The sequence below is a fragment of the Podarcis filfolensis genome, assembly GCF_964270895.1.
Source record: "Podarcis filfolensis genome assembly, chromosome: 17".
NCBI lineage: Eukaryota > Metazoa > Chordata > Lepidosauria > Squamata > Lacertidae > Podarcis > Podarcis filfolensis.
This window is the reverse complement of record NC_139621.1, coordinates 6063242-6086499: the sequence shown is the minus strand read 5'-3', so window position 1 is coordinate 6086499 and position 23258 is coordinate 6063242. Positions and strand designations below refer to the sequence as shown.

Below are 23258 nucleotides of genomic sequence, written 5' to 3'. Positions count from 1 at the left end.
TGTTGTCATTTGTGGACCTTAAGGTCCTCCGCGGGGCAACAAGGCACGAAAAAACCCCTCAAGAAATGTTTGCATATGTACCTGAACAAGCGTGACACCCCCCACTCCACAGCTCAGCATATCCAACCAGCTCTGGTTTGTTGTTTCTGGACAAGCAGCTCCTCTTGGCGTTCTCCCCACAACCCTGCCCTGCCATGATGCCCACCCCCAGTATCTACACCAGGGACATGACAAAGTACATGGCAAGGCCTTGTCTGGGAATGGAGTTTATTTATCAAAATAGTGTTATGGCTTCAATCAGATTACATTATGGAATTACATCTGAAGACAAGACGTAGGTAGGCAGGGTGACTTGCAGGACATGAGTTCCATGGATGGCGCTATTAATTCACAGATTGCAGGCAGCGACCCAGTAACTCAGATCTCTGCCGCGGCAATGATCTCTCCAGCCATACCTAAGGAGAAAGGGGGAGCAGGGAGAGAAAGAAATGCAGACAGCATGCAAAGCCAGTCATGAGCCAGATGGATCCATGGCCTTAATGTGTAGATGGCAGCTTCTTACGTACTTCCATTGTAATGAAATGCAAAAGTGTGACATGACAGTATCAGGCTGTGCATTTCTCCACATCTGCCTCGTGTTGCTGGAGGACTGTGGGGAATTTGAATAGTGGCTCACAGAACCAGCCATCTGGTATGGGGGCCCAGGGTAGCTGTCAGTCTCCGTGGTCCCTTCTAGGATGGGAACGTTGGTGGAAACCAAATGCTGGACCCAGCAGGGTTCTTCTTAACTGTGGGGCCAGCAAAGTTTGGAGGTCCTAGTTGTACAACGGTGTGTCCTGAATGCATGTCAGGACAGCAATCTGAGCACACCATTAGTTAGACCCCCCCCCCCGACAATAGGCCAGGGTTGGGGGACCTGTAGCACTCCAGATGTTGCTGCACCACAACTCCAATCATCCCACCCCATTGGCCATTATGGTTGAGGCTAATGGAAGTTGGGAGTCCAACAATATCCTGGGCAGGGGAGCACAGGTATCCCACAACTGACACAGACAAAGGACACGGAGAATGCTTGTTTATAGTATCTCTCTGAAACTGCTGAGAGAAGAAATCAGATTCTGTGTTCTCGACAGTGTGGTTATTCTTCCTCGTGTGTCTATGACTCACTTGCCTGTGTGATATCTGGACATCTCCACTACTTTTGGGGTCTCTTGAGGCTTGACAACCATATGTCAGGAGTGCTCTGATGGTGTTTCCTGCTTGGCAGGGGGTTGGACTCGATGGCCCTTGTGGTCTCTTCCAACTCTATGATTCTATGATTCTTTAGCCCACTTGTCTTTGGGGTCTGAAACTTGGATCTGGGTCATACCAATTTAGATTGCCAATGGGGATTCACAGGACCACATGCTCCTTCATACAAAAACATCCCTGAACATAACAAAACTCAATGTCAGATAGCATGTCTATGTAGGGTGTTGTGTTGTTGTGTTGTGTTGTGTTGTGTTGTGTTGTGTTGTGTTGTGTTGTGTTGTGTTGTGTTTTGTATGAAGAAGCATCTAAGTCTTTGAGTGCAGTCTGAGTGATGCAGCACAGACTCAGGTTTACCACCTCAGAAAGAACAAGGCCTCAATCTGCACTTAAATTATCTTTTGGGGGTATCCTTGCCTTGTCTCGTGTGCCTAAAAAATCTGAATCTCTTTGCTCTGTAGATAATTTACTGCAGTGCCCTCTCTTTGTGGGTCAGTCTGGTCCAGAATGCAGAGGTGATCTGTGCTGGAGAGATAGTCCTCCTGGCTTTGGGCAAAGGGAGTGCAAGGAATGGACCATAACTCTCCAGCATCTTCAATTTAAAAAGATCAGGGAGCAGGTGATGGGAAAGACTCATTTCTGCCTGAGAACCTGGAGAACTTATGCCAAACAGATTAGACAGTACTAGACGCTATTGACTTGCAATAAGTTAGTTTCATATGTCTAGATGACTATGTGTTCATGAGTACCCAAACCTGAGGTTTAGTCCCAATGCCAGATTTCAGGACCCAGGCTATTGGGGAATACGACTGTGTGTGTGACTACATCTGCAATTCTCTTATTTGAAATATTTCTCCTACTCAAACACTGATCAGGATGGCAAAATTTTATTATTATTTATTACTGCTATTAATTCATGGTTTCAAACCAGAAATCTCAAGCAACCATTCCTTCCTTGCCCACCCTCCAATAAGAACTGGAAAATGGAATTGGCACAGATGCTTACTGCCAATGGGATTTTAAGGCTAGATGGACAGCTACCAGAAAGAGGAGATAATACAGAATGGAGAGGTGGGTAGAGCAAATAGACAAGGCTACTGAAAGACAAACTCATCCCCTTACCAGTCTGCCAAGCCTTCTGGTTCAGCTGTAGCTCGCTTGAGACAGATTATGTCATCAATAATTTCTTCAGTAAGTAGATCTAGGGTGTGAGGAGGAAAAGCCAATATTATGTACTGTACAATAATATACTGTTGGCATCTGTCTGTCTTGAGAGACAATGGAGTGTGCCTCTGGGGGTGAAGTCAAATCGCTATGTTAACAGTACCAAAGTGACCCCCCCCCCGGGTGCAGGACAGGCACCGTGTATGGAGGTCCTCACCTGCCCATATGACAAGGCCTTGCTGATGTGTTCCAAAGCAGAGGAATATGTTTGGCACCAGCTTGGCTACAGGAGTTGCCAGAAGGAGGTGCACAAGGAGCCATCCAACTGCCTCAGGGACTTCACTGTGGATTCATGTAGAGTTTACTCCCTTGCCTATTCCTCTCCTGAAGATATCCCGCAAGGCAGCAGAGATTTAGGATCAGAGTTTTCCTTCTCCTAGATGAGCTACCTTCCCAGGTTAACGAGCCTCATCTACCCCTCAATTCCCTCTACAGCACATACAGAAACTTCCTTCTTGACCGTTGGACCCTCTAATGGTCTCATTAATACACACTGAGATAAATATTGTTAAATAATTATTTATACTGAGCTATCTGTGTGCAGCAGTTTCATCAGAGTGCAAAAGGCCAGATTGAAACAGATTGTGTGCAAGTTGGTCCTATCATTAGGCAGAGTGATGCAGTTGCTTCAAGAGGGAAATGCCCAGCAAGGGAGGGACTAGGCGGTGGCATTTTTGCCTTCTTTTTGAGAAGATTGAGGAGTGTTTAGGGCTTGTGGGGGTGTTCTTTGATGCCAGTTTCCAAACATGCCCCTGTGTCCCCAAAGGTCGGTGACCCTGGCCTAGTGAAAGGGCAAGCGGAGAAAGGGAAATGAGTGGTTGGTGGTTGGGTGGCTAAAACAAGAGAGTTGGAACAGCCTGTGGTTCAGAGAAAGTGAAGGCCAGAGGAAGGAGTCTTGGGGAGGAAGGCAAACGGGGAAAGCAAAGGGTTGCAGGGGAAGAGTTGTTAAAGAGAGGAGGAAGGGAGGAGTTCTCATATGGATCTGAAAGCAAAGCCCAGATCTCTAGTTACAGGCCCCTATTAATAATATAACAGTGTTTCTGTGGCAGGTTTCCAAAGCGTACAAAGCACTTTAAATATATTAGCTCAGTGATCATTAGAGCAATTATTTAAAACAGATTTCATTTACTCAGTTAAACATAGGTGCCCTTATACATGGGACTCGGCTACGCTCATCAATTATATTGTTATAACTGCTTTATAAACGTGTGACACCGGATGGTGCTGTAGAGCTGTAGATTCGTCACCAATGGGATTTTCCATTAAAAGTGATCATAACACATTTTTTTCTGCAGTGTGTATAGATCCAGCCTGGGTCAGACTATAATTTTATAATATTTTATTTTATTTTCTGACAAGTGCAATATTGTCTACTCTGATTGGCAGAGGTTTCCCAGGAACTTTGACAGAGACTCTTTCCCATCACAGAAGCATGAGAAGGGCATTGCTGGATCAGGCCAGAGGCCTATCTTGTCCAGCATCCTGTTCTTACAGTGGCCAACCAGATGCATTTGGGAAACCTCCAAGCTGGATTTGATTGCAACAGCATTCTCCCCACTTGTGATTATCACCAACTGGTGTTTAGAAACATACTGTCTACAACAATGGATGTAGAACATGGTCATCACAGCTAGTAATCTTTGACAGCCTTACACTCCATGCATTGTTCAACAGTGGAACAGATTCTCACAAGAGCTGGTGGACTCTCCTTCCTTGGAGGTTTTTAAGCAGAGGTTGGAGGACTATCTGTCATGTATGATCTAGCTTAGATTCCTGCATTGCAGGGGGTTGGACTAGATGACCTTTGGAGCTCCTTTCCAACTCTGCGAGGGACAGGGATCTGTCCTACATCTTCTGCTGTGAAGACAGATGCAAAGAATACATTCTGCTTCCCTGAAATCTCTTTATCCTCCTTTAGCACACCTCTGATTTCCTTGTTGTCCAAACGTTCAACTCCTTCCTTAGGTTTATGATTCTAGCAATGGGCTCATCCATTCTGTTTGGGTATCCCTTGGTATCTGCTTGCACTTATCTTGCCAAGGTTTGTACTCCTTTTGTTCTTTTCAATTGGACAATACTTCCCTTTTCTTCCTTCTTGACTCTAATACTCTCCTTGACTCTGCTACTTAACCACGTTGCATCCCCTTGGGCCTAGTGATCTGCAATATACATTATAGCTCAGCTTCTCTTATGGTGGTTTTGAGCAACCCCCAAGCAGGCAGCTCCACACGATACATTCAAAGTATATTCAACACCAATCTAAAGTACATGGCTTCCCCCCAAAGAATTCTGGGAACTGTAGTTTGTTATGGTTGCCAAGAACTGTAGTTCTGTGAAGGGGGGACTGCAATTCCAAGGGCCTTCTGGCAGTTCCCACACTGCGAAAAGTGAAGCTACAGGGAACCAGGCAGAGAGCCTTCTCAGCAGTGGCGCCCACCCTATGGAATGCCTTTTGGTCGGATGTTAAGGAGATGAGGAATTATATAACATTTAGGAAACATATGAAGGCAGCCCTGTTTTTATATATGCTGGAAGCCGCCCATAGTGGCTGGGGCCTAGAATAAAATTTAAAATATTAACTGATGCAAAGGAAAGAGGCGGATTTGCCCTGCCAGACCTTAAACTTTACTATGAATCAGCAGCATTCTGCTGGTTGAAAGACTGGCTGCTTCTTGAGAACACAGACATTTTGGATTTGGAAGGTTTTAATAATGTTTTTGGATGGCATGCATATTTGTGGTACGACAAGGTTAAAGCACATAAAGCATTTAAAAACCATATTGTCAGGAAAGCATTGTTCAATGTCTGGATAAGATACAAAGACTTATTGGAAAACAAAACACCAAGGTGGTTGTCACCAATGGAAGCGAAGGCTCAGAAAAAGCTCAATATGGAGGCCAAATGGCCGAAATATTGGGAAATATTGGAACAAGAAGGAGACAAATTGAAATTGCAGAGTTTTGAGAAATTAAAAGATAAAGTGCAAGATTGGCTTCACTATTATCAAATAAGAGAGGCCTATAATTTGGACAAAAAAATTGGCTTTCAGGTGGAAAAATCAAAATTGGAAACAGAACTGCTAGATCCCAAAACTAAGATACTTTCAAGAATGTATAACTTGCTGTTAAAATGGAATACGCAGGATGAAACGGTTAAATCTGCAATGATTAAATGGGCACAGGTTATTGGTCATAACATCATGTTTGCTGACTGGGAACAGTTGTGGACCACAGGTATGAAATTTACGGCATGTAATGCCTTAAGAGAGAATATTATGAAAATGATATACAGGTGGTACATGACCCCAGTCAAGCTTGCAAAAATATATCATCTGCCCGATAATAAATGTTGGAAATGTAAAGAAATTGAAGGTACATTCTTTCACCTTTGGTGGACGTGCCCAAGGATTAAGGCTTTCTGGGAAATGATTTATAATGAAATGAAAAAGGTATTTAAATATACCTTCCTGAAGAAACCAGAGGCCTTCCTTCTGGGCATTGTCGGTCAATCGGTGCCAAAGAAGGACAGAACTTTCTTTATGTATGCAACAACAGCAGCAAGAATACTTATAGCAAAGTATTGGAAGACACAAGATCTACCCACCCTGGAAGAGTGGCAGATGAAGATGATGGACTATATGGAATTGGCGGAAATGACTGGCAGAATCCGAGACTTGGGAGAAGAGGTGGTGGAGGAAGACTGGAAGAAATTTAAAGACTATCTTCAGAAATATTGTAAAATTAATGAATGTTAAAATTATGTTCGGATTGGCAATAAGTGGTATTCAGCAACAAAAGTTAATAAGAATATGCAAAAATGAATTGATAAATGGGTGAAAATATAGAGTAATAATATGTTATGATATAGAGTTAAGATAAATGAAAAAGGGTAAGGATTTGCTGAATTGATTATGTAAATGGGAATACAAAAAGGGGAGGTGTGCGGAGGTCAAGGAAACAAGCAAATGAGCTTAAAGATATCAAAAAATGGATTTGTTTTTTGTATTTTGTATTTTCTTTTTTTCTTCTCTATGTATTTGTGTATTTTTTGTATTTTTCTTATTTTTTGTTTTTCTTTTATTCTGTAAATCTCTGTTTTTTGTAAAACCCTAATAAATATCTTTTAAAAAAACAACATAGTGGCTGGGGCAACCCAGTCAGAAGGGTGAGATATAATAATAATAATAATAATAATAATAATAATAATTATTATTATTATTATTATTATTCCCAGGATCCTTTGGGGGAAGCCATGTGCTATGAATGAGGATTTGCCTCTTTTTCGAGAAATTTGACCCTGCTATTACAGCCTGAACCTTACTTAATATGCCAGGGATCTTTACACAGGCCCTTCAACATGTAATGTCTATGTCTCTCCAGCACTGGACTATGATCCCACCCTAAAAATCCATGCAGTCTCTTAACTGAGCGACAGCCACTACACTGCCCTGATTTTCAATGGCTGCTGTTGCAGCTGTGGCTATGTGGATTCTAGCAAATTCTCAGAACGTCTGCTGGAGATTGGAAGACTGCAGCAGAGCTAGTTAGGAGCGTTCTCTGCAAAGGCATCTTTGAGCAGGATCATTGGTTTTAAATAATTTGGAGGTTTCATTTACAATTAAGAGGCATACAAATTCTGTTAAATAGATTTGCCAGGCCAGACTATGGGCTTGCCGTGCCCAGCATGGAGGTTGCACCATAACCCAGGCACTCGCCCTTCCTTCTTGCAATGACACTCACCAAAGCAAGATAAGCTGCACAGGTTCTTTGATAGAGTGTGTCGGTCAGCACACCAGGAGCGACTGTTGATCTGGAAGATGCCGTATTCGGAGCTGCCATCTGAGTTATGCATCACAGTTTCCGTGTTGAAGCCACTTGCAAAGTACGCCAAACAGATCCCTAAGATGGACAGGAGGACAGGTTAACCACTTTTCCCCCAGAAAGAAGTTCTTAGGAAAGCAGATTTTATCAGAGATGAAATTTCTCTCAAGGAAAATGTGAGCGGGCTTTCCCTCACTGGAACTCAGTTCTGGCTCCTCTCAGGTGGGAGCCATTGTCATTATAAGTGAACGAGGGACCTCTTTTTCTAGGAAAATAGCACTGGATATAATTATATGACAATTATCCTTCGAAAGTCACACCTCAAAATTTTGAGATGCAGTTTACCAACCAACCAGTCTTAAAAAATGCATTTATTAAGGGAAAGGGTATATAAAAATGTATACATTGGTGAAAATGATATATAAAATACATTATGTTGAGGAGAATTGCTTTTAAAATGTGCATATTAGTAAAAGCTGCATACAAAAATGTGTATATTAGGGGAAATTCAAGCTAAAATAGGGATGAATCTTTATGAAGATGTTGGTGCAGGAATGTGGAAAGCTGAATTTAGGAGTGGAAAACTGAGTGAAACTGAAATTGACAGAATCACTCATCCCTAGCTGTTCTGCACGCAAACATGCTAGCGGAAGAGATATGTTTTGAAAAGGATCTTGGGATTAGTGGGATGCCTTCTGCACACCCACAGTGTCAACATGCAAGCTTGGAATCTCACTCATGGCAAAGGATTTGACATTCTTTGATATGGATCTTCAATCTGATACTAGGCTTCCAGCCCTCATGAGCGCAGAGAAAAATATAATCAATAATAAAAACATAGTTATCTCCCAATTTCTTTGATAGTTAGTACATATATTTGCGGCCTAGGACCCTCATACCTACGGGACTGCCTCTCCTGGTATGCTTAAAGTAAACTTCGCTCTGCATTTTGCAGTAGCTTAGTACATTTCACTGTAGTGAAACATCTAATGGGACAAAGCACTGGCATGGGAGACACTGAAGGAATCCCTTCTAATCTGAATTATTTCTTCAATGGACAATAGCAATATAGCATCATTATACTACTAGCAACTGCATGGTAGGGCAGCAAAAATAATCATCACCATTTATGTAATGCTGTGAAATCCCTAAACCTGTGCCCATCACTTGTGGCATAGCCTTTTGGTTGGACTATTACCAGCACCAGCAACTTATTGCATACTCTGTAAAAGTGCCCAGGAGACAGAAAATTATGTTGGGGAAGAGAGAAGGGAATTCCCCTTGCTCCTCGGGTGGGGTGTGGGGGGAGATGCAAGGATGTGTTAAAGAAAATTAGAAAGGGAGAGAAAAGGTTAATATTTATTATTTTGTTAACATATAAATAAACTGGGACTAGAAAGGAAGGAGGACGCTGTTAGAGGAGAAAGTGAATGTAAAAAGAGGAGAGGAGGGCTGAAAGGTGTGAGAGATAAGGTACAAGTTGGATGTGAAAGAAGAAAGGGAGAAGAAATTACAGGAAATGGATAAAAATACAATCTGAGGCATGGTGGGCGGGGGAGGAAAAATATAAAAGAAAAGAGCTCCTCTACAGAAGCCATGAATCAGCAAATTCTGCAGAAAATGAGGGGGCTGGTTCATTAGATGCACAGAGCAAATGTCTGTATTCAGGTTAGCAAAAACAACACAGCTGTGGAACTTCTTGCCACAATAAAAATTCTGTGGCAAACAATTCAGCAAACTCTGCCTCCATCTTCTACCATTTTGTGTCTGGCTCCGCCCCAGTGCCGCCATTTTGTGACTGGTGGGCCTCAGTAATTTTCAATCATTTCAAGTGGGCCCTTAGGGTAGAAAGTCTGAGAAGCTTTCCAAAGCATAATGTCCATTGTTGTTTTCTTCAAAGTGGATTTGTCGTACTAGAGCAACAGAGTGCTTTAATCCAATTTGAATGCAGAAACCTGTAATTCCAGCATGCACTTGAAACCCGGCTGCAAAATATTGAGTCTGGAGGCTAGGGCTGCCATATTTCAAAAAGTAAAAACCAGGGCACCACCAAAATTGTTGAGCTTTTTAAAGGGAAACCCTAAAATTCACCCCAGACGTCAATTCCGCCTTTGAAATCCCAGTACAGTGGTACCTCGAGTTAAGTACTTAATTCATTCCGGAGGTCCGTTCTTAACCTGAAACTGTTCTTAACCTGAAGCACCACTTTAGCTAATGGGGCCTCCTGCTGCCGCCGCACCACCGGAGCACAATTTCTGTTCTCATCCTGAAGCAAAGTTCTTAACCCGAGGTAATATTTCTGGGTTAGTGGAGTCTGTAACCTGAAGCGTATGTAACCCGAGGTACCACTGTATTGTCCAGGAAAATCTGAGCATATGGCAGCCAGAGCAAGGTGGGAAACTGGTTTCTTGGGGCCACTTTATTTTCTGCCCACACACTCAATGGCTTTCTGCAAACTTCTCCTTGCCCACATACAAGCTGATCCTGCCAGTTTTGGTGATGCACCATGTCTTCACACCCTCCCACAAAACACAGTAAGCAAACTGACAACCGCTCATTGGCTACTCACAGTTAGCTAAGCTGTAGCCCTCATGCCCATCCATTCCCCAGCGTTTCAGTGTCTGTGCCAGCTCACAGCGACTGTAGATCTTGCTACGGACTTTCACCACAAAGCAGGCCATAAGGGGCAGCAGCAAAAGAGCCTTCATCTCTTCCCAGCGGCCTGGTCCTGCTGTCCCTGTTGCTAAGCAGGAGGAAGAGGAGACTTTTTCAGGCTGACCAGATCTACAAAAATGAAGTGTAGGGAAGAGAGAGTGACTTGGAGATCCAGGGAGAAGGAGGATACATTACTATTGTGGAGAGTTATCGTGATGTAGCAAGGAGACAAGATGTGCTGTGTGGGCATCTCTACCAGGAGTAGCTGGAACTGATGTGCAGCTGCCCCATGGGAGCCACTGAATTGCAGGTGGCAAGACTTCTCAGTGAAGAACCTTCTAAAACTAGAGTGACCTCACCCACCCATTGGATCTTTCTGGGCAGGTAGGAATATAGAGGTCTTCCTGTCCCAGCTGAGCCTTGCGTCATGGTTCATGACCTAGGGCCTGTCTCCTCTTAGGAGAAGAGACCATGGATATATGGGAGCATAATGGACTGGGAGGTAATTTTGCCCTTGGAACCTGCCTCCAATGTTCCCACCTGCTTAGAAATTCCAGCACCAGGCACCTGAAAAAGCTACATTACCGTCCAAGGACTCGAGCGTAGAGGCTGAAGTGCAGAACTTGAAAACCTGTGGACCTCCAGTTGCTGTTGGACTCCAGTTCCCATCAGCTCCAGCCAGTGTGGCTAACGGTTAGGGATGATGAAAGTTATATTCCAGCAGCATCTGCAGCACCCCAGTTTCCCCAGCCCTGCCATAGTGGGACCATAGTGGGACCCCAGCCACCCTTGTGCTACTGGAGAAAGGAGCTTATAAAGCAAGACGGGCCTCTTTTAAGAGTAGAAGTGCCACTCATGAGGGCTGAGGCTAGCTGTCTAGCAGAACCTGTAGCCCCACTTAAGGCTCAGTCTGGGCTTGCTGGCTGTTGCAGCAACACCAAAGTCTGTGTCCTCTGGCTTCTAGCCTAGTTTCCAACTGGAGCTGTCCAGGGTGCTACCTACCTTGGCCTCTACTTTGCCTAATTTCACTTATCTGGACCCATCCTCTGCTCTGCTTTCTTCTGCCCTACTGGTGCTTGACCTGTTCATGAGCTGAATCTGCTTACTGGATCCTGAGCTTGGACTTTGCAACCTTGAGTCCCTTAAATCTGTGCTTAGTACATGCCCCTATTTCCCCCTGGTTGGGACCACTAGCTGAGATCGTACATCTTGCTTGAGCATCAAGGGATTCCTCAGCTCTGGTGTATTCCTGCATCTGTGGTTAGTCCGGACTTGCAGATTTCTCCTTGACTCTATTGCCCCTTTTCTCCTCAGTGCTTGTCCCATGACCCAGCACTGGCAGTCACTGAAGGCTGTTGCTTGGCAAAAGTAAATGCATGGGAAAGGTTGGGATGGCTTAGTGCAGGCACCACAATACAGCAATTTGAAAATGACCAGATACAAATAAATAAAGTACCACAATCTTGATTTATTTGCATGTACATCTTGGGTATAAACACATGTACCACCTGTACACATGCACCACCTGTACATGTGCACAGATTGCATCCATATGCACACAACATAACACCTGGTTGACTAAGTATTTTATTACCCACAAGGCTTCATAGAGGCAGAAGCCCTGCCTCTCAAATTAAGTGCATTGCTCTGTCTTGATGCCTCACACTGTGTTTCGGCTACTACATTGCCTCAGAGCACAGCCCCTGCTTTCCCCCTGGGGATCCTTTAGAGAACAAACTGCCTTGGGGGACTGGTTGCTATAATTTCAATTCAAAAATATATGAGCAGTCTCTTCTGGTTCTGAGAGGCTGGTGATTCACTCTTATCGTTGGGGAGCTCCATTCAGAATCCAGCCTTGGTTGATTTAGGTGCCTTGAGGCCTCCTGGCAAATGGTCCAGGCTCTTGGTAAAGGGTGTGGCTAACAGAGGAATTAAAAGCTTTCCTCTTGGCAACATCCTCACCTAACTTACTATCCTCATGCCAATTATTCTCCCAGGGGAAGAAAAGCAGGAAACATACATAAGAGTGTGAACTGTGCAGCATGTCCTCTTGAATATTGCCTTAGTGTCTGCCTAACCCAGTGTTCCCCATATTTCTGACACCTGAGGCACACAATTTTTCCAAATGAAAACTGGAAGCATATGTCCCTCTCAAACCCAAAAGGACCAGAAGGAGATGGACAGGTTGGACGTCTTGTGATTCTGGCACTTAATGGTCTCTACTTCAGGTATATTTGGACCATTCCATTGCTCCAGATGTATAGAGACTGTGTGTGTGTGTGTGTGTGTGTGTGTGTGTGTGTGTAGCATTTATTGCCATCTCAAAGGATGGTGAGTTGAATGAGACTTCCTGGGAAACTATAATTATTTTAACGGCATATTATTCATGGCAAATTGTGTATCACAACACAAAGATACACATGGTGTATCTCAACACAAAGATTGGGAGCGACTGACCCTACTAACCTAGCATGGTTTGCCTGGTGAGGGTGGAGTTCAAATCCATTTCAAATTAGCGTAGTGGGACTTCTAACGTAGGCAAGAATTAGGCCTCAGTTTTTCGTCTTCAAGATGCCGAGTCCAGAAGCCATACAGTGCTAACTAGCAGAATGAGGAGCCTACCTTTGCCCAAATGCCTGCCTGAACCTCTCCAGGGCCACCACAAAGTTCTTAAACAGCCCAGCAAGTTACAGCAGGCAATGCACCCCACCCAGTGTTGGCAGTTCATCTGGCTTCTAGAACCTCAGCTCTGAGGTCGTCCTGTGATGTCACAGCCTGTTACCACTGCCCTTGAAGAGTCAGGCTCAGTCCCTCAATTCTGGTCTAAGATGGTTTTTGCTGCCTAAAGCAGAGCACCAAATGATGCCTCCACCGTACCCTGGATCTTGCTGCATCATTCAGAGACTATTTTCTGCTTTCATCTGCATTCTTCTAAATGCCACCATCTGCTTCACCTTGTTGCATGATAGGACTGGTGCTGCAGTATATAGGTCCTGAAGTACAATTACCTACCAGCACCAGAAAACATGGCCATTGGCCAGTGGTGATGGGAGTTGTAGTTCAGCAATTTCTGGAAGGCTAAGGGTGGAAACCTGATGTAGAGCAAAAGCATGGAGGGGAATTGGACTGTGACCCACTGGCTCTGCCCCTAACCTCTGTGCATCTGCTGACCTCACTCCCAACCTCCAAACGTGCCGTAGAAGTGGGGAATGGGCTGTATGCATGGGCACATGTACACATGTAGAGCCTGTTCTCATCTTCTGGCGAATGTACTAAGTCAGGCCAGTGGAAGTGCAGAGGTCAAGAACGCAGCCACGAGGCACAATCCTATTCACCCTTCATGTTTTCAGTCTGCATGTAAATCTAAGGGGGAGAATACACACTTTCTGCACTCCCAACCACACAATTCAAAAGTCACTTTGAAGTAGCAGGGGCTGCTGGCTTGCTAAGTCCTTTCTGGACCGTCAAACACTTAAAGGCACACACAGCATGAATGGAATCCCATCCCTGTGGTAGAACTATAAATGAGATAAAATTCCTAAGGAGATAATAGCAACAATAAAAAGTTTGGTTAGGAAAAGGCATCAAACTGGGTCAAGAATGCAGCGTTCTGCATTCTTGACCCATTTTTTGCATGCTCAAGGGAAGCATGTGGAGAAAATAGCAATTTGATGCTTTCCTGCCTTACAGAGGCAGCAAACATGGACATTTTAGGGAGCTACAAGGAAGACCTCTGTGTGAGTGTTCCTTAGGAACACCTACATTTCTAGCCAACTCATTGGTTCTTCATGCTGAGTTCATGATGGCTAGGTTCTATCTTTGCTGTTGAAGGCAGAACCACTAGTGGAGACATTACTGTTGCGTTCAGTTCCTGCTTGCAGGCTTCCCAGATGCATCTGGTTGGCCACGCCTGAGAACAGGATGCTGGACTACATGGTCCCTTGGTCTGATCTAGCAGGGTTCTTCTTATGTGCAAGGCCAGCCTACCACTAGGCAGAGTGAGGCAGCCGCCTTTGGCAGCAAGGCATTGAGTGGTGGAGAGCTGCTGCAGCCCCTGTGCTGGTTTGCGGCCGTCTGATGTGGTGGAGGATGTTGTTCCATCACTAATGTTGGCTTGAAGTCAGATTCAAATGCCAGAGATAACCATCTTCTCCTTTGCCTCACCTTGTGTGTGACCTGCATGAATAACATTTATTTATGAAATATGAAAATATAACAAGTGCTCTTAAAGATACACTGCTTTTAATCGTGAATATATCCCAGAGTGGGAGTTTAGGATTTCCATTTTGGGAATCCTCCCACCACAGTGTAGCCATATTTAGGGAACAGTGAACACACTTGAGGATGGGGCAAAATTGTCTTCATCCCTGTGCAGGTCCCCTGCAGGCATTCCCTTGAACATGCACCATTCTAGGGCAGAAACTGCCACCCCAATGCTACTGCCGCTTCTGCCGTACCTCTAGTTCATTGTACCTCTAATGAATGCCTCTGTAGGACTACCCAGACTGAAATCTCCCCCTACTGAAAACTGAAATGTCACCCCAGCTGCACCCTTACTAGTTTGACTAGTGAAGGAGAAGAAAATGTGCAATCAGTACTCCTCCTAGCTGCAAAAGTGGGCTGGAGCCCACCAATTAGACTCATTCGTTGGATTCAAAGAATCAACACTGTGGTCAAGACTTAACTATGATTTGTAAAAGCTTATTGACATATAGCGCTATGGGAGGGCTAGAGATTATTATTTCCTGCCATCTGCCACCCCCCATACCTTGTGCCATGTCCTGAGGGCACAGCCTCTCCTCTCCACATACGATTGCCAATTAGTAATAATGAGGAAGGCTGCCCACTGGGACCCAGAGGAAGGCTTAGCAATCACAAGGGCCTAATCACATTAAACTGCAATCGAAGGGCAATCAGCACAACAGCAACAGTCGATGCACAATTTCAGGGCTCATCCTTCTACTAACTTCCCAGAAGCTTTGGGGGGTTGCGGGGAGCCACACAGGTGGTATAAAGAAACAATACACAAGAGCACAAAGCATCGTATTGCTGGATGAGACCATCTTCTAGCCCACAGTCACATTTCCAAAAAGGCCACCCAGATGTTTCTGGGGTTGGACTAGATGACCCTCAGGGTCCCTTCCAACTCTAATTCTAGTTTTCTAAGGCGCATGTGCAATGGCCACTCCCTGCTGTTACTCCCCTGTACTCAGTGGTAGGGTTTCTGAACGTGGAAAGGTTCTGTTCTATCATATCTAATGATCAGTCTATCCTCTGTACATGTTATCTATTCTAGCCCTTAAGTGAACTGCACATTGTGTGGAGGTTTATTTCATTATTCTCAGTCTTGAAGAGCCTCTCATTGGGCGATTCCCAGAGAAAAGCAGCAAAATGTCCCTCTCTTCCTTTGCAATAGCAACCAAGCAGGTGCAGGATTCTTGGATCACTGCAGAGTTAGAACTCTTTGATGACCTGCTGTCCAGCCACCACCCACACTTAATGGCAGGCATGGCACTTGCGTGGCACAAAGCAGCCACCGGTGCCATTGCTGTTATCTTTCATTACACCGTGTCTGTTTTTAAAAGGGAGAGATTGGCTCCCCAGTGTTGGGGTGGGACATGGCCTCAAGCAGTGCCCAGCCACACTATTCACACCTTTACCACTACCCTGCAAGCAATGGTGAGCTGGAATGCTGGACTAGCTGCAGGTTCCCCTTACCTGCCAGACCAGTTGGCACCTTTGTCCCTCTGGAATTGCTTTTAAGCTCCACAATTGTGTCACAAAGACAAAAGCTTCAGCAAGGAAAACCCAAAATTATAAGCAGTGGCCTGATATGACCCCCACCTCACCCCTGTTAGGACAGCTGGCTGTGGATCTGAGTGTGGAGATGCTTTTGCAGTGGCTGGAAGGGCTGCAGACACTGCAAGTCAATTCCAAAGGGGATGTGGCAAGCAGAGAGCTTTTCAAGGGCCTCTCTGTGGACCGGCTGGCTCCTGCTGTTCCAAGGGATTTGCCTTGACAATAGAAAGTCATGATTGCTGGAACCTTATCCCAGGAGATGGGTTCAGGGTGGGCTGCCACCCACAGAGGGCCTCCGGAGTGCTGTCAAGGAAGGCATCAATTCAACACACTCACAGAGCAATTGGCATACCTCGGGAAGTCAAGGTGTGCACGCCACTCCAAGAGAGCCACAAAACTCTCATAAACAAAAACGCACACATACTTACAAGTGCATCACAGGGAACTGTAACAAAGCAACGCAACAACTCTCCACATGCAGACATATGCATCCATTCAGCAGCATTTTCACAGAGCATCTAGGCACATCTATAACCTGCATAAATAACTTTTAAAGTAACTCTGCTGCACAAATTCACATTCCGGACTGCACATATACCCAGAGTTCCAGTATCCTTCCACTCCACATGCCTTGCCTGGCCCCGTTCCCTTGATGTGAACATCCCTTCCCTTCCCCACCCCACCCCCCTCCTGCTCCTGGCCATCTCCATCCTGGGAGGGGGTGCTACAGGCCAAGGGGTGGGAGGCGACGCCGCAAAGCCGCACCCTCCACACGTAAGACAGACAACCAGGGAGGGGGTGACGTCAGAACTGGCTTAAAAGTTTGGTTGGGGGGGACACAGCAAGGATCAAAGGAGATGGAGGGTGGACGAACAGGGAAAAGGAAGAGCGAAGGGTTCACTGACGTATACCCTGAGACTGTCAGCTCCACAGCTGGTGAGTTTGGGGAAGCTTTGGTCTACAGACATGAGAAGGGGCACAGGGAGGCCATCTAGACCAAAGAGGGTCCAGATGCTACTGAACATTTGGGCGGAGGAAAAGCTGCATGTGAGGGGTTGTGCAGAGGGGGACTTGGGAGCCAGCACATCAGTGATGTGCTTCCAGCTCTGAGCAGGACTTGAAAACTGTGTGGAAAGAAGTCTACAAAAGCCTTCAGGAAACATTTGCAAGGCTTCCTTTTTAGAGCTTTTTATTAGAATCAAAAACCAGGATCAAGCAGGTCTGGGGTGATTTTGGTTTCTGTATGTTGTTTCTGTATTAAATGGGAAATGATATTTTTGTGGTATTTCTTCTTCTTACACCATTGTTGAGCTTTGGAGGAGAGACGGACAGTGAGATGGGAATATTCCAGGGCGGTGGTGTCTAGCTCTTCTCGTGATGACCTATTTATTGAGCATCTATCCTTATTTGCTAGCACAAAGCTTATGTGTTAGATTATATCCAGTCTCTATTGAGAATTCATTATTTGTAGGCAGGTTACATAGCAATGAGCATTCATTCTGATTTGCTTGAAAAGTTTTTATATAACTTCCCATTCATCATTTGTACATTCCACACTTCTCAGTGAATCTCCCTGTCTCTTTCCTAATCACATGAAGTCCATCTCTTTCTTTCTTTCTTATATTTATATGCTCCCTATTCCTCCAAGGAGCTCAATGTGGTTTTCAGAGTTCTCCTTACTCCCACTTTTCTCCTCACAACAACCCTGCAAAGTAGGTTAGGCTGAGGGACAGTGACTGGCCTAAGATCAGCCAGTGAGCTTGTGACTGAGTAGGGATGTGAATCCTGGTATTCTGGATCCTAGTCCAACAGGTACACTACACTGGCTTTATTAAAGTGGTTGTTGTGCTAGAATGGAGCACTTTAATCACTTTTAATTGTAAACCTAAATTTCCCGGTATACACTGGAACCCCTTCCACAGAATACTGACAGTCTGGAGACAACTTTGAGGTTGGGGTTTGGTAGGAGAGAATATCAGGAGAGCTTATTTGAATACTGTCTGTGGCTTTCAGAACCATCTTCTGTGCTAATCACAAACTTAATTCTGATCCGAGACCAAATTCCATGAAACCACCAGCAGATGGTGCCTCCTGGCCTTTTTGCAACCCCAAATCAATCCCAAATTTGTGATGGAAGCGGAAAGCAATGTAACTGTGGTTGCATGCACACCATACATTTCAAAGCACATGACTCCTTTAAAAGGAATCCTGGGAACTGTAGTTTGCTAAGAGTGCTGGGAATCATAGTTCTGTGAGAGGTAAGCTACAGTTCTCAAGATGCTCTGAGGAAATTCATGTGCTTTAAATGTATGGTGCATGTGCAGTTTCGGTCCCTTGGTTTCCTGGAATGGGCAACCCTTCCATGCATAGTCAAGGAACCATCTGTCCTAGTTCCAGATCTTGTTCAGTGTGATTTTAGCCAGGAGGTCTTTTGGAGGGAAGAGTTGCCACAGTCTCCACAAAAGCAGGAAACTTGTCCCAAGGAAAGAGCAAACTCATTTTCCACATGACAGCCTCTAAGGAGCTGGAGGAGATTGCTGAGTAGCAGGAGACTGAAATAGGCTGGAGGGGGGCTTGTAATCCCTTGGGGGCAGCCTCTCCCGAAACACTCGGATGCAAAGACATTAATGAGAAAGCTGTTTGGGCTCAGATCCCTGGGGGCTCAAGTTCCTCTATGCTGGGGTCCCAAATTAATTAGCTTTTCAGGTGAGCCTATTGTGCTCCCCTCACTCTCACGATCTCAGGTTCTCCCAGGGAGTGGGGGCTGGAGAATCATGTTCCCCCCAGTTAATCCTAGGGATTGCAGGAAGGAATTGGGGAAAGGGTGCGGGGAAATATTGTTACCGTTCCGGCACTTCATTATCAGTACAAGAGGTAAAGGTTCACAACACCTGATGCTGCCAGGTGCGGCTTCTGAAAAATTATTTGAAACGCTCACAGAACTTACAAAGCAGGAGACCCTTTCTGAAGAAGAGACAGTTGCAACACAGCTTTTTGCAGCTAGCTGAAGCAATATCCAAGTGGTTCTAAGAAATATAAGGTCTGCTTGCTGGCACCCACCAGGATCACATACCAGGGTTGGCTCAAGCTACACTATTCTGCTGCCCTGAGCCAAAAATAACAATTTCAAAAAAAAAAATCATTCTACAGGGTGGGAAGTGTGGGGAGCCCACACAATATGCAGGAGGAAGAGGGCCCTCTTTCAAGGGTCATTCCATTTCCAAGCTCCTTTCATAGAATCATAGAATTGTAGAGTTGGAAGGGATTCTGAGGGAATATGCAGGTGGCCCATATGGGGATTAAACCTTGATGTTATCAGCACCACACTCTAACCAGCTGGGCAGGAGTATGTAAGGTCCAAACTACACGGGGCTGGCAAACATGCATAAATGGAACTCCCAAGAGCCTTCCCAAAAGGCAAAGCAGCTTTGGGAGGAAATGATCTAGAACAAAGAAGCAAGACCAAACAGACCCCACAGCTGCAGAGTTCTTGTTGTAGCAATGTCACATTAAGAGGAGTGCTTCGAGATGTAAGCGGAGAGGAAGGTGGGGGTGAGGGTGGGTTAAAGGAGTAGGAGTTGAAAAGTGCTCAGTCCTGAGGGGCACTGGCAAAGTTTTGGATAAAGGTGACTTGTAGGTCAAGACAGAGAGATGCCAGTGGATCCTCTTCTTGCCTTCCAGATGTGGAAGTTCCCCTCTGTAAGAAGTTCCCCAATGTACCAGAACCGGCTGGGGTCTCTCCGGCTACACCTTCCTCCCTTCACACAGCTGCCGCCCCTACCAGGAGACGTCACCGGACTACCTTCAGCCAGGACCAGCTAGATCACCTGGAGGCAACATTTGCAAAAAACCATTACCCTGACATTTACTGCCGAGAGGAGCTGGCCAGGGCTATCAAACTCAATGAGGCTCGCATCCAGGTACCTGCTCAGTACGTAATGGCCCCAAGAACATATGGACACTGCCATATTGGACGTGTTAAAAGCAGCCTGCAAGGGGCCTTTTGGAAACTGGGTCTCCAAGGCACTTAACGTGCTGTGCCTTTCTACAACCATGGGACAAAGAAAGTGTGCTTTTTAAAGTCACATTTAGAATTAATTTTCCCCTTTGGTGTTTTTCATTCTATGTTTTCCTAATAGTGAGGCAGTGTTTTACTAACTGCATTAATGGGTGTATGGACTTGAAGCTCTCCATTTATGTAAACTTAAACAGTTGTGTTACATGTATTTCTTTATAAAAATATTTATAGATCACTAATTCATATAAAAAAATCAGAGTGCTTCACGACAATTGTACATAAAAATACATACAACAAAACCCATAGAAAATAGTTAAAATCAGAAACCAGGTAACTATTGTGGAAAGGTGCATTCTTAATTGCCTGAAGGAATGGAAAAGTTTTCAGCAGGCGTTTAAAAGTTGAAACAGAAGGTGCAGGACCAGACCAATGTTACTGGTTACATGTTGTTGTAACAGAGGTTCTATATGAGAAACTGAGGCATCCCCCTCCCAATACCTACTACTTTTTTATTTTAACAAACAAAAATATTAACCAGAGAACCAGCTGAGTGTGCAAAGTCCAGAAAGCTGCTAAGAATCTCTGCTTGGGCCCACAATTCCAATCTGTCTACCTACATATACCTATGTATAAATGTGCATCATCCCCCTTTTGCTTATTGTTTTGTAAGTACCGTATTTTTTGCACCATAACACTCACTTTTTTCCTCCTAGAAAGTAAGGGGAAATGTCTGTGCGTGTTATGGAGGGAATGCCTACGGGTGGCATGCCTATGGATTTTCCTCCTCTAAAAACTACGTGCGTGTTATGGTCGGGTGCGTGTTATAGAGCGAAAAATACGGTAGTCCATCCCAAACACACTGCACAAGCTTATCTCATAATTTCCTGCTTCTGGCAGATGTTTACCTTCTGCCGATGTCCCAGAACATTCTTGGTTTTCTTAAAAGGCTGGCACTGACAAGTTATGGATTTTCAGGAATAATTCTATTCTAAACATCATTGCCGAGATGGCTTGCCCAGGGAATACGATTCACAATATGCATTTTCTCTCTCCTTGTGCCGACAGGTTTGGTTCCAGAACCGGCGAGCCAAGCAGCGAAAGCAGGAACGAGCACTGCCCAAACCAGGCACCCCTGGTATCCTCTGTCCCCTGCCTACACCCCTACCTCGACAGTACCAATATCCCCCCACTCTTGGGTCACATCATCACCTGCCTCGCTTTCCCTCCACCTACACTCTGCCACCCCCACCTCCCCCTGCTACTTCTGCCCAGTTTTCCTGTCCTAACCCCCACCACCCTCAACCCTCCCATGCTCACGAAGACTGGTACAGCCCTCTGCGCTCCACAGCTGCTCCGCCACCTCCTGTGCTCTCTCTGAGTCTCGACCCCAGCACCCACTGGAACTAAGAGCTCCTTCTCTGCAGCAGATTGACAAGGTGCAGGAACACAGGGCAGGGGAAATGATCATTAAGATACCCAAAGATGTGAACCATTGTCTTGTTTATTCTGCTGGTAGTGGCTTCCATTAAGCAATTGTGCTGCATGTGCTTGACTGTTCCAGTGATAAACAACAACACACACACACGCACACACACCACTGCCAAACAGTGATATGCATGGTATCTGAAGAACAAGCTCAGTGTAACACCCTGTTTAAGCCATGTCAACGTATCTGCTGAAGAACCCCTGCCCCTTTGCTACAAAACTCCTGTGCTTCTCAAAGTCTTCTCGAATGGAGAGAGAGGACTTGGTCCATGTAAGGTGCTGCCCAGGCCAGTTGGGCCAAACCTTCACATGAACAACTTAGGGAGCAACCTAGAGCCCCAAACTTCTCAGTATCTGCAATTTGATAGTAGGGTGACCCGTTACGCATTGCCAAAAAAGAGGATTTGCAGCACCAAAAAAAGAGGGCACCAGTTTGCATAAAATTTGCATATGGTAATTTATATGTATAGACACAAATCTAGAAATAATTACTATAATTTAAATAAAATTATAAAACAACTCACCATAGTTTAGAAGATGCCAGGCAGCAGGTGCTACTAAATGTTGATGGGCCCTCCAGCTCTCCTTGTGGCTCCTTATTTTTAAACTGGATTTGAATTGGACAACCCTCAAACAGCTTCAATTAAAGGACTGTCCTTTTCAAAGGACATGTGGCTACCCTAACTGCAGGGGAAGATCAGTAATGGTGAGCAAACTACCTTTGAGAAAGCCCTGATAAACTGCTGAAGAACACTGGAGGTTTCCATTAGAGAGAGACATGCATATTTGAGCAGAAAGAAAAATTGAACTGTTCTATTTTAATTTGTTCTGAAATAAATGGATAGATATGAACTCGTATTAATATAGAACCAGGAACAGACTCCAGAATCAGTTCAAACAAACAGCAGAACTATGAAGACAAATGTGAATACCTAAACAAATGTAACTGCAACAGATGAAGAGACAGACAAAAATTATTTGTACAAATCAATAATGAATGAGATCTTAAATAACAAAATGAATGACAATAGGAAACTGGTGAGTGTTAGAGATCTTGCAAATCCCTGTTCCCAAAAATGCAGTCTGAAAACCATGGCTTTATGCTCTTGGAGGACAGATATAGCCCACTATATTCCTCACAAGTTCATCAAATATTTGCACCATTGTCTGTTTTTGTGTAATTTCAGGGATGCTATTCAAATCAGAAAAAAACACATTTTAAAAAGATACATAAAATTTTAACACACCACTGCCACAACTAATCCCATCTGAAAATTTCAGCTCATACATCAGAAGATCTTACAACACAGCAGCTGCTGGATAAAGCTTAGATAGTCCACCTCGGCTCTCACACAAAATGCCTGTATATTTTCATATACCTGTTATGCCTTTTAAAACAGTTTAAGTTAATAGGCCTGCTATTTTTCTGCTTCAGCCTCTCTTTCATTACACCCAGGGTGAATAAAAAGCAATTATTATTTTTTAAAAAATTAAAAATCAGGTTTTTTTTATTTAAATCAGATTTTTTTTATTTAAATCAGATTTTTAAAATAAAATGCTTTTGGAGGGAAAATCTTTCTAAAGATAGTTTTCTATTTAAGTTACATTGTAGTCTAAAGACTATTCATCAGGAAATAAGGATTTGTTTTCAGTTTTTCATGTGTACTAAATCTCAATCTAAGGTGTGTTTTTTTAAAAAACCATTTAACCACATCTGTTAACAAACATGGATACATATGCTATAATGTTATTGTTTTAGTTAAATAAATTGTTTTAGGTACCACTGTACCACTGTTTAGTTAAATTGTTAAGGTAATGATCGTTTTTCTCCTTCCAATAAAGTACAGCAGAAAAGTTGTCCAAATATGAACAGCTAACTTATTAAGCCTCACAATAATCTCATAATTATCTGTCAATGTATTTCTAATAGTATAACCAAATCAGTAATTTTTGATATAACTGTAAAAACTACTCTGAAAATTTATTATTCAAAAAATGAAACCTTCATC

The 23258-nt window shown here is 44.3% G+C and overlaps 2 protein-coding genes and 1 long non-coding RNA gene across 4 annotated transcripts in view; 2 read left to right on the top strand and 1 right to left on the bottom strand.

Annotated features, from left to right (window-relative positions):
- Positions 1-23258, top strand: part of LOC310753020 — a 62443-nt gene that overhangs the window by 11238 nt on the left and 27947 nt on the right. The window lies entirely within an intron of this gene.
- Positions 251-12822, bottom strand: LOC310752966 (sperm acrosome membrane-associated protein 3-like). Of its 2 annotated transcripts, none has more exons than XM_083594161.1 (5): positions 12414-12822; positions 9862-10076; positions 7212-7370; positions 2371-2449; positions 251-455 (listed from the first exon to the last, which is right to left on the bottom strand). In XM_083594161.1, the coding sequence occupies exons 2-5, from the start codon at positions 9998-10000 to the stop codon at positions 389-391; spliced, it is 444 nt and encodes a 147-aa protein (XP_083450287.1). In that variant the 5' UTR covers positions 10001-10076; positions 12414-12822; the 3' UTR covers positions 251-388. The 2 variants fall into 2 exon arrangements, with proteins under 2 accessions (XP_083450287.1, XP_083450288.1); XM_083594162.1 differs by having other exon boundaries at positions 12570-12822.
- Positions 16341-21749, top strand: LOC310753014 (homeobox protein prophet of Pit-1-like). The gene is made up of 3 exons (XM_083594228.1): positions 16341-16682; positions 19428-19666; positions 20830-21749. Exons 1-3 carry the CDS (start codon positions 16604-16606, stop codon positions 21169-21171), a joined length of 660 nt encoding a protein of 219 aa, XP_083450354.1. The 5' UTR covers positions 16341-16603; the 3' UTR covers positions 21172-21749.